This window comes from Mandrillus leucophaeus, unplaced genomic scaffold (assembly GCF_000951045.1).
Source record: "Mandrillus leucophaeus isolate KB7577 unplaced genomic scaffold, Mleu.le_1.0 Scaffold534, whole genome shotgun sequence".
In the NCBI taxonomy this organism is placed as follows: domain Eukaryota; kingdom Metazoa; phylum Chordata; class Mammalia; order Primates; family Cercopithecidae; genus Mandrillus; species Mandrillus leucophaeus.
This window is the reverse complement of record NW_012105742.1, coordinates 865,350-876,661: the sequence shown is the minus strand read 5'-3', so window position 1 is coordinate 876,661 and position 11,312 is coordinate 865,350. Positions and strand designations below refer to the sequence as shown.

Below are 11,312 nucleotides of genomic sequence, written 5' to 3'. Positions count from 1 at the left end.
TTTGTATTTTTAGTAGAGACGGGGTTTCACCGTGTTAGCCAGGATGGTCTCAATCTCCTGACCTCGTGATCCGCCCGCCTCGGCCTCCCAAAGTGCTGAGATTACAGGCATGAGCCACTGCACCCGGCCAAGAATGTTTTGATTATTCAGCCCTCCCACAAAAACCATAGACACATCCTACCTTTCCTGGAAGTCATTTTTCAGACCTTGGTGCACACAGATGCAGTTTCTGTATTTTCTGGAGTGTCTTCTGGAATTGCAAACTGATCTTTTGAACTTGAAGAAAATCCTTTGAAGACTGGACAGATAGGAATGTATTTCAGAAAGGCAATTCTTTTTACTATGCCCATCCCAATGGGGAAATCGTAGCTCTTGAGGCTGGAAGACGTGTCACTGTTGGCATGAGCCCCAGCTTTCCACTGTATCAGACCACGCTCCTCTGGGCTCCCTGGAAGAGGACAGTGGGATCATTTACCAAGGCCAGCAACCCTCAGCCGCCCCCACTTTCCGTAACGCACTCCTAAGGCAGACTTCTGGAATCAAGTATCTTTCTTAACTATCATTTGGTCCTAAAAAGTGGCTGAATCTATGGTTTCTGAGCTCCTAATTTGGCCAGAGCTCTAAGGAACACTAAAGGATACTAGTTATAATTAGTATTTATTGTATAACTACAGTGTGCCAGGCTGTGTGCTAAGTGCTTTAATTTCATTATATTGTTTCTTCAAAACATACCCCTGGGAGGTGTATAGACACCATTGTACAAATTTTTATTTTATTTATTTATTTTTTTTTTTTGAGAGAGAGTCTTGCTCTGTTCCCCAGGCTGGAGTGCATTGGCGCGATCTCGGCTCACTGCAACCTCCTCCTCCCGGGTTCAAGCGATTATCCTGCCTCAGCCTCCTTAGTAGCTGGGATTACAGGCATGCACCACCACGCCCAGCTAATTTTTGTATTTTTAGTAGAGACGGGATGTCACTATGTTGGTCAGGCTGGTCTTGAACTCCTGACCTTGTGATCCACCCGGCTTGGCCTCCCAAAAGTGCTGGCATTATAAGTGTGAGTTACTATGCCCGGCCTATACAAACTTTTAAGATGAAGAAAGGGACAAAAATATTATTGTCAACCTCTGTGAGTGTGTGGGTAATGTGTGTTAGGCCCATGGGAACCAAATCAGGCCCAGATTGTGTTCTAGGGGTAAGGCAGGCATATTTTGAAACACTATAATCAGTATTAACATTTCGTATTATGATTCCATATGTGAAAAACTCATTTTTATAATACAAACTTCAGAAAGTCAAGCTAAATAAAATCTTTGATGGAGGTAGGGATACACCAGATAATTTTTTTTTTTTTTTTTTTGAGACAGAGTATTGCTCTGTTGCCCAGGATGGAGCGCAGCGGGTTGATCTCGGCTCACTGCAGCCTCAGCCTCCCAAGTAGCTGGGATTACAGGTGTGAGCCACCGTTCCTGGCTAATTACTCTATTTTTAATAGAGATGGGGTTTCAGCATGTTGGCCAGGCGCTGGTCTCAAACTCCTGACCTCAAGTGATCAGTCCGCCTTGGCCTCGCAAAGTTCTGGGATTATAGGCGTGAGCTACTGCGCCTGGCTAGTAATTTTTACAACTAGGAATTTTCCCTCAGGTGGAGGAGCGTCACATGAGATCTCAGGTTTTCACAAGAGGGCTGGGATCGACAAAGACTGAAATACTATAAATCTAGCAGAAGGAGTGGGGATTTCCACTTGCTGGCCACCCAGGCTGAGAACAAACCCATGAGTAGCACAAACCAAGTTATGTTCCAAAATCTCACAGGAGAGGGCACTGAGGGAAGGTGAAGTCCCCAGGGAAGACTACCTGGAAGAGACACTGTTTGATTGGGCTTGGCTCTACAAAGGGCACACACAGTCTGGAAGAGACACTATTTGATTGGGCTTGGCTGTACAAAGGGCACACACAGTGGGCAGAGTAGAGTGGGATGAGCCATAGGTGTGGTGTAGGACTATGTTCCTGGTGTCTGATTACCTCACACCACTGCCAAGACATACGTGGCAGCCAGCCCAGAGCTCCGTCTAGCAGACCAGCCAGCCTGCCCACTACATCCCAACCTTCAGTGCCTTCTCTACTCTCCAAGCCCCCTCCTTTTTCCTAGGCCTCACCCACTCTCCCTCATCGATAAACCCTCCCAATAACTCCAGCCCAGCTTCATTGATTTCATTGCTTGCTTAAATCTAGTTTTACCACCTATCTTGTGCCAGGAGCTCCTCTACACAAATTGTTACTGACTTTACACTTTTTGGCATATCCTCCTCAGTGTCTGATTCAGGGCCAAGCTGGTAAGCTCTAGCAGCATGTGCTGAACTAAACAGACTGCCTTCTAGTTTGGGCTATGGATAGGTAAAGACAAAGAACACCCTGTCTCTACTAAAAATACAAAAAAATTAGCCAGGCGTGGTGACCGGCGCCTGTAGTCCCAGCTACTTGGGAGGCTGAGGCAGGAGAATGGCGTGAACCCGGGAAGCGGAGCCAAGATCACGCCACTGCGCTCCAACCTGGGCGACAGAGCGAGACTCTGTCTCAAAAAAAAAAAAAAAAAAAAAGCAAGTGCAAAGTGACCCATCCCCAGCAGGAAGTTAAGGGCTGGAAAAGGCTTTTGCTATTCCATGGTTAAGGACAGGGTTTTGAGCCAGCTAGACCTTAGTTTGAATCCAGATTGTGTGACCTTAGGCAAGTGACTTAACCTCCCTGAGCTTTAGGTTCCTCAGTGTATACTGAAGACTGCTGAGCTTATGTGGCATGACACACAGGATGACAGTTGTGATGCTCAGGTGGGTTGAAAGGTGGGGTATAAGGGACTCAGGCGGTTCTACAGCTGTCGTTAAGGATAGCTTTATCTAGCCACCCAAGTCACAAAGAAGCCTCTTCATGTACAGACGCCTACCCAGATGCTCTCCATCTCCTCATATCCCCTAGGCACTGAGGCTGCCACTTGACTGTCTCAGGCCCATAGGATGGTCTATTCCAGCCCCAATCTAGCATCCTCTAAATGGGGAGGGGTGAGTACCATGTTCAAATACCCACCCATCCATTGAAGGGATAGCTGCTACCAAGAGCACCCTCTGATTCTGCCTAAAATCCTATGGGGAACCCTGGCCCTCCTCTGTCCTCCCCAACCCCAAACCAGAGACAGCCTCTGACACCTATGTTATATGAATATAAACACTTCGATTTTCAGACAGAGGGAGGAAGACAGGACCTGTGGCTGTGATCAGGCCGATAAGTGACTGGGGATGGAGGTCCATCTTCTTGCTGCTACCATCCCTTATGTCCCTATACTGATGCAATCATTAACTCCCGTCTCCATGGAGCCTTCCCCAGTCCTGCAGCCCAGGTCCCCTGAAGCCCTCCAGCAGAGGCAGTATGGTGCATTGGATGGGACACAGGCTATTGACTGTGTCAGATGGATGTTGTTAAAAATCCCAGATTTAGTGAGATGGTATATAGCATGCACTTGTACTCTCAGCTCCTCAGGTGGCTGAGGCAGAAGGACTGCTTGAGTCCAGGAGTTTGAGGCTGTAGTATGCTATGATCACACCTGTGAATAACCACTGCACTCTAGCCTGGGCAACATAGACCCCCATCTCAATTTAAAAATAGAGGCCAGGCGTGGTGGCTCATGCCTGTAATCCTAGCCAAGGTGACTAGGATTTGGGAGGCCAAGGTGGGCGGATCACCTGAGGTCAGGAGTTTGAAACTACCCTGGCCAACGTGGTGAAAGCCTGTCTCTACTAAAAATACAAAAATTAGCTGGGCGTGGTGGTGTGCGCCTGTAATCCCAGCTACTTGGGAGGCTGAGACAAGAGAATCGCTTGAGCTCAGGAGGTGGAGGTGGCAGTGAGCTGAGATCATGCCATTGTGCTCCAGCCTGGGTGACAAGAGCAAGACTCCGTCTCAAAAAAAATAAAAAAAAAAAAATAGAAGCCACGTGTGGCTCACACCTATAATCCCAGTACTTTGGAAGGCTGAGATGGGAGGATCACTTGAGCCCAGGAGTTCGAAACCAATCTTGGCAATAAAGTGAGACCCCATCTCTACAAAAAATTCAAAAATTAGCCGGGCATGGTGGCATGCACCTGTGCACTGGTAATCCCAATTACTTGGGAGGCTGAGGCAGGAGGGTCACTTAAGCCCAGGAGTTTGAGGCTGTAGTGAGCTATGATTGCGCCACTGCACTCTGGTCTGGGTGATAGTCCGAGACACTGTCTCAATTAAAATATATATCCCAGATTTGCGATGTTTTAATTTTTTTTTTTTTTTTTTTTTTTTTTTTTTTTTTGAGATGGAGTCTCACCCTGTCACCCAGGCTAGAGTGCAATGGCACGATCTCGGCTCACTCAACCTTTGCCTCCCAGATTCAAGCAATTTTCCTGCCTCAGCCTCCTGAGTAGCTGGGATTACAGGCACCCACCACCACACCCAGCTAATTTTTACATTTTTAGTAGAGACAGGGTTTTACCATGTTGGCTAGGTGGTCTCGAACTCCTGACCTCGTGATCTGCCCACCTCAGCCTCCCAAAGTGATGGGATTACAGGCATGAGCTACCACACCTGGCTTCAATGTTTTAATTTTGTGACTTTATGACTGTGGTTTTTGAGGATGAAGTAAGACACTTAGCTCTGCCTGACCTATAGTAGATGTTTGGTAAATGTTAACTGTTTGTTATCAGAGCACCTGATGACATTTATTTTATATATTTACTGGCACCTTTATGTGGGCCCCACAAAGTATCCTCCACAATCTTTGCAAAAAGCTCTGGTACCAAAGGGAAATGTTAGTGGCTCTTCTAGTCGCCATTGTGGCAGGCTGCTGACATATTTGGAGTGGATGGATTTTGCCAACAAACTGATGCTGCATTTATCTCTGTCCTACTCTGAAAAAGCAAAGACATCCCTTAGCCCAGTGGCTATTAAGAAATGGAGAGGAGGCCAGGTGCAGTGGCTCACGCCTGTAATCCCAGCTGGTGGATTACTTGAGGTCAGGACTTCAAGACCAACCTGCCCAACATGGTGAAACCCCCATCTCTACTAAAAATATGAAAATTACCTGGGCATGGTGGCAGGCACCTGTAGTCCCAGCTACTCGGGAGGCTGAGGCAGGAGAATTACTTGAACCCCGGAGGTGGAGGTTGCAGTGAACTGAGATTGTACCACTGCACTCCAGCCTGGGTGACAGGGTGAGACTCCATCTCAAAAAAAAAAAAAAAAAAGAAAAAGAAAAAGAAAAGGAAAGAAATGGAACAAATGGAAAGAAAAGGATTCACAGGACCCAGCAGTGACTCTCCTGGCCCAATCCTCTTCAAGACTTCTGAGGCATGTCTGTGCCTCATTCTCTCCCTCCAGCCAGTGAGAACTCCGCCAGCCCATCTGTTCCTGATGCTCCCTGCAGGGACTGCATCGCATGGTACCTAGCCACAGCTCCAGCTTAGAGGCCATCTGTTGGAATGCATGAGTCCTGCTTAGTTCTTCATTCCCCTCCCAGGACTGAACCATACCTGGCACTGTGTTGTCAAGTATGAAAGCAAGGCACCCGCCCACAAACATCTCCGTGGTCAGCAGCACAGTCAGAATCTGATCCACTTCAAGAATGCCTGTGGAATAGGCCAAGGGCCAATGGGTGTCATGGCCCAATTCGGAGAGCAGAGTTGAGGGACTTCCTCTTGTGCAGCCATGGCAAAGGAACAGTACAAAGCCCTGTCTCAAACCTATCTCTGTCTTTCCTATCTCTGGGTTCAAATCCCAATTCTGCCAGTTGCTAGTTGTTCACCTGGGACAAATCACTGAGCCTCTCTGAGCCTCATGTTGCTCATCTGGAAAGTTGAAATGATAATGGACAAATGATAAATATAGATAAATAGATCTATGGAGCTGTTTTGAAAAATAAGCACATGTAAAGGTCAATATCTGTCCACAGGAAGTGTCTTAGTAAAGGACAGCTGTGACCCAGGCTCTCAGCTGCTGATCGACACCCAGAGTTGGGTAGGATTTGTGGCTGTAGCTGTGTGGAGCCTTTGAGGGAGGGGGCTGTGCTCAAAGTTTTGGGCCCACCCCACCTTTGGAGACAGTAAACAGCTGGAGGCACCTGTATTGATGGCTCCAGGGTTGGACTCCAGGTAATTGGGCAGCGTGAGCCCGAAGAACATGGAAAATCCGAGCACGAAGAGGTTGCGAGAGGAGTTCATGTCCACAAATTGCAGGTTGGACAGCCCCACAGCTGTAATCATGCCTAAGGGCGCAAGAGAACCACTGGAGGCGTCGCGCACGCGCAATCCAGGTGGGTCCCACCACTCGGTGACCTGCACCGCGACCCGTGGCCCGCGCCAGACACTCACCAAACAGAGTGCAGAACATGCCTCCCAGGATGGGGTCAGGGAGCGAGGCGAAGAGGGCCGTGAACTTGCCGATGGTGCCCAGGACCAGCATGATAGCCGCACCATACTGCACCACGCGCCGGCTGCCCACCTGCCGGGGAGCCAGCGGAGGAGCTAGACCAGGGGACGAGGCTGGGGCGGGGTTAGTTGCAGGGGCGGGGCCCGTTATAAGAGCGAGGCATAAACCTGCTGGGGCTTGATGCGGGGGCGAGGCCTCTCAAAGACAGGGTGGGGCTAAACCAAAGTGGGGACGGGGTTGGGGCGGGGCCTACGGCCCACAGAATTAGATCGGGACTTGGCTCCGGCTCGTCGCGACACCTTGGTAATCCCCAGGACGCCAATGTTGGGACTGGAAGAGGTGGACCCGTTGCCCGTGCCCAACAGCCCCGCGATGATGCAGCAAATGCCTTCGGTGAAGATGCCCCTGTAAGGAAAGGGCGAGTTGGGGCTCGGTCCAGCCTCTGCACCAGCCCGTGTTCCCCATCATCTTAGCGGTCCGCCGCCCTCTGGCGCTGTGGGGGCTGCCTCTAACAGCTATAGCACTCCCTACTCCAGGCCAGAGTGCTCAGGCTCCAAAGCTAGTCCCAGTGCCCTGGCACTTAAATTCTGTGGGCAATTCTGGCCTTCAATTTCCTCCTGGGATAAATACCGGTGCCCGTCTCACAAAATGCTTCACAGATTGCATAAGAATGCACAGCCAGAGCCGGGCACATCGAGGGCTGTCAATGATGGTGGTTCCTCTCCGACTCCGCCGTCTTCTCAGCTACTCCCAGCAACCACAGAGGGGTGATAAGAGGGCACCCCCATCGCACAAGCAAGGAGAATGAGGTCTGGAGCGTGTTCCCAACTTGCCTAAGCCTAGCCCCTGGGCCTCCACCCCGTTCCTGTGTGTGTGCTTCCTGGAGGACCCCTGAGGAGATCAGATACTGAGGAGGGCAGGTAGGCTACCTGTTGATAGCATGTACTGGAGGGGGTGGCGCACCAGCCAGGCGCGCACAGGCGTAGTAATCTCCAATGGACTCAATGATGCCTGCCAGAGTGGCGCTGAACATTCCCAGGACGGCAGCTGCAGTCACTGTGGGCAGGCCCCACTGACCTGTGCCGGAGGGAGACAGGATGGTTGGCTACAGTGAGGAGACTGTGATGGTTAGGAATAGACAGGGCAGTGCTGGAAGGAGCAAGAGCAGGTAAGGAGACCTCAGGCTGGGATGGGAGCTATACAGTTGTGGGAGCTTATTTGGGTCACTCAGAGCCAGGAAGTGGGACTGAAGCTTTGTCTAAGTAAAACACTGCTCTGCTGGGCACACTATAAATGTGCAGCTAATGCTAGGCGTGTCACCTGCTGGACTGGGGTCACCAGGATTGTCTCATAGGTGGTCTCAGTTGGGGACAGAGGGGCCCAAGGGATGTTGCTCACAGGGGTAGGGGATGCGGATCCAGGGCGCAATAGCCATGATGTCACCACGGGCATCGGTTCGTGCCTGGAAGCCATAGGCTTTCGGGTCTGTGGGCAGCACGTCTGTCAAGGTCAGGACATAGCAGAGCAGCCACACGGTCATGATGGCCAGCACGATCTGAAGCAGGGGGGTGGGGGGGCACTGAAGGCACTGGAGGTCTCTGTCCAGGCTAACCTGCTCCCACCTCAGCCCAAGCCCTGGCCATAGTCCCAGCCCCAGCCGCCTGCCAGGTCCTCACAGGAAACATTTTGAAGATCTGGATGCGAAGAAGAGTGAGGCCCTTGCCCCAGCGGTAGACAGGCAGCAGGAAGGTGAGGTTGCGCAGGTACTGGGAGAAGAGGATGATCAGGAGAATGGAGCTGGGGGCAGAGGCACAATCAGGAAGTGGACGGGAGGCCAGGCTGGGGCCAGGATCCGGGAAGAAGGATGAAGGACATGAAGAGGGTGGGGTGCTGGGGCTGGGCAGGGATCAGGCCTGGTGCCTGCTCACCAAGCTGAGATGCCCCAGTGGGAGCCAGCTCGGTCGCCAGCAGCTTGGAAGACAGAGAGGCCAATGAGGGAGACAGTGGGGGTGACTGTGAGAGGCCCAATGTAGTTTAGCAGGACCCCAGGCAGCCCCAGCAGGCCAATCACCACCTCCACCACGCTGGACACCATGATTGCACCCTGGACCTGGAAGGGCAAACATCAGCTGTAAGTCACCATGTAAAGGTCGTGACCTGGCTACTGTTAGCAGGAACAAAGCTCCTGGACTACCTCCTTAAATCCCCAAACTCAGCGGCCACCCTCACTCCCATATAGCCCCTCCTCAGGACCCAGCTTCTACCCTTATGTGCAAACCCACCTCCCGTATCCGTGGGTGCCAGATATGAGAGGTATTCAGGGGCAGACTCCAGTTACCGTAGATCTCCTCTGGGGGTAGAGTCAGGGACACACACATGGACCAGGTACAGAGACAAGAGAGGGAGAGAAGATGCTGCCATGACTGCACCCTGGTGTCTGGACCCGGGACAGTTGCTCAGACCTCCAGGTCTCTGGGCCTTCCCTTTTCCCCAGGGTGGACCCCAGAAGTGTACCCACCTTCCGAGGGGCATTTCCATCTCTCCAGAGCCAGTATGGCTTTGGCTGGAACCAGAAATGCAAAGGCACTGGCCTGAAACAGCGGCAGCCTGAAGGAGAGGCACAGAGCAACAGGTTGGGGAGGAAGGATATAGATGGGGGGGAGGAGGGATATAGACATAGGGAGAGATCAGGAAAGGAGAGCACAGAGAATGACAGAGACACGAGGGATAAGGGCAGATGAAAGTCGCTGAGGCCCCAGGGAAGACCAACTGTAACATTTTGGCTGCCCAAGGAAGAAAACAAATGGAGCCCCCAACTCAAAACCTGCCCCCTTTCCTTCCCACCACCAGCTCCTGCACTGTTAGGAGGGAGCACCTGCCCGGAAGTGGACAGCTCAGTTCCCACATCCAGATTTCTCTCACAATCTTCCCCTGCCCCCCACCGCTCAAACAGCTCAAATGCCACCCAGGCCTAGGGCTGTGCACTCGGGAGCGTGGGGCCCTGGGAGGGTGGGCTGTTGAAGAGGCTGGCACCGGCCCTGGGAGCTAGCTCAGGGCTGCCATTTGGGCAGTATTCAGAATGGGGCTTAAGAGCAGAGAGCTGGCCAGGCTTGGTGGTTCATGCCTGTAATCCCAGCACTTTGGGAGGCCAAGGCGGGTGGATACAAATGCAAAATTAGCCAGGCATGGTGGTGCGTGCCTGTAATCCCAGTTACTCGGGAGGCTGAGGTAGAAGAATAGCTTGAACCTAGGAGGTGGAGGTTGTGGTGAGCCAAGATTATGCCACTGCACTCCAGCCTAGGCAACAAGAGTGAAACTCTGTCTCCAAAAAAAAAATAAAAAATAAAAAAAGAGGGAGAGCCAGCGAGGGTACATTCCCTTCCCTTAAACTTGCAGATGCTTGGTTTTTGAGTGTGCCTAGATCAAGGTTCCCAGGGTCAGGGCTGCGCTGCCCAGCTCTAAGGCTGGCCTGGGATAGGAGAAGCAGTTGGAGGCAGATAGTGGCTTTTTTGTCTCACCAGTGTCCTCTGGGAGCCCACCTGCTCCTGCTGTGTGGATCACAGTGGGGGGGGAGGGGGAGCTGGGCGGCTCACCGGATGCCCAGGGTGGTCTGGATGAGAGTGGTGATGCCCACGCACGTGAAGATGGTGCCGATGAGCTGACTAACCATGTGCTGGTCGTGGCCCACACACAGCGCCTCAGCCAGCAGGAAGGGCACGGCGATGGTGCCACTGAAGCATGTCAGGTAGTGCTGGGCGGAGGGAGACAGCAGAGTGCATGAGGCAGGACCCTAGAGCTCCAGGGAGAGGGGACAGCCTAGTGTCCTCATGCCTGCCTCAGCAGGCCTTGACCTGGCTGCCTGCCCAGGAAAGGCAGTCCCCACAAGGGATTCCCAGAGAGCTACTGCTGACCACTCTGGGGGTCACTAATTTCCACCCAAGTTATTCCTGTGGCTTCCATGGAGTTGGCTCTGAACCCTGTCACCAACACTCCACCTGGCAAGTGTCACACGCCCCCCAGGGAGTTCATCCTCTTTCAGGACTCAGTCTCTTCCCCACCCCTGCCTGCTGACAGCCATGTGCTGACCTCAGGTTTTTCTTCTTGTTACCCAGGATACTCCCTGCTGGCCAGGGGCAGGCTGGAGTCACCGCGGAGTGTACAGAGTGAGGGCAGGGAGGCCCTGGGGGACCCACCTGGAAGCCCAGCAGGATGCACAGGTACCAAGGCGGCACGTCCTCGATCTTGTACAACATGTCAAACTTAGGCTCTGTGGGTAGGGGGGTCGGAGGGTCCCTGGGGGATTCATGCTAGGGGCAGCAGAGATAAGTAGCTTAGGGTAGAGTGATGGGGACAGGCAAAATCCATTCTGCCCCGAAAACAATCAGGCAGCCCGAGTGGCCTGTCAGCAACTGAGAGTGGGGTCCCTGCCCTCCCCAACAGTTCATCCACCTGGTTCCCACTCGGCCTGGCCACAGTTGTCTCCCACTTCACATTGCTTCCCACAGGGATGAGTCTATTGTGCCGGCTTCTAGAGCCCTCAGGACCTGTCATTTTAGCCAGGGAAATGGACCCCTAAGTCAGAGGTCTGGGGACCACAGGAGAGGGGGCCAAGAGGGCTCGAGACTGTGGACAAGTCCAATCCGGTCCCACCTCTGCCCCCTGGAGATCTTTGGGGTGTCACTGGCGGGGAGGTTAGGCCTCTCCTGAACCCCAACCTAGAGTCAGCCAGTCCCAAAGCTGCAGGCTTCTTGACCCCCACCCCCACCCATCCCCCAGTTGCCACATTCAGTTTAGGACAGTCACTCTTTATCAAGTTCATCAGAATGTTTATCTCTGGCCTCCCGGGAGAAGGCCTGCACAGGCCCTC

At 52.6% G+C, this 11,312-nt stretch overlaps 1 protein-coding gene across 1 annotated transcript in view; it reads right to left on the bottom strand.

Moving 5' to 3' along the window:
* SLC23A1 (solute carrier family 23 (ascorbic acid transporter), member 1) overlaps positions 1-11,312 on the bottom strand; it is an 18,576-nt gene that overhangs the window by 5,789 nt on the left and 1,475 nt on the right. Inside the window, exons 3-15 of the mRNA XM_011997232.1 lie at positions 10,639-10,752; positions 10,039-10,196; positions 8,964-9,052; positions 8,728-8,795; positions 8,374-8,555; positions 8,122-8,242; positions 7,844-8,000; positions 7,375-7,522; positions 6,745-6,850; positions 6,388-6,517; positions 6,138-6,281; positions 5,551-5,646; positions 182-448 (exon numbers count right to left, since the gene is read on the bottom strand). Coding sequence (XP_011852622.1) covers positions 201-448; positions 5,551-5,646; positions 6,138-6,281; positions 6,388-6,517; positions 6,745-6,850; positions 7,375-7,522; positions 7,844-8,000; positions 8,122-8,242; positions 8,374-8,555; positions 8,728-8,795; positions 8,964-9,052; positions 10,039-10,196; positions 10,639-10,752 — 1,761 coding nt within the window. The 3' untranslated portion in view covers positions 182-200. The remainder of the gene's footprint in view (positions 1-181; positions 449-5,550; positions 5,647-6,137; positions 6,282-6,387; positions 6,518-6,744; positions 6,851-7,374; positions 7,523-7,843; positions 8,001-8,121; positions 8,243-8,373; positions 8,556-8,727; positions 8,796-8,963; positions 9,053-10,038; positions 10,197-10,638; positions 10,753-11,312) is intronic.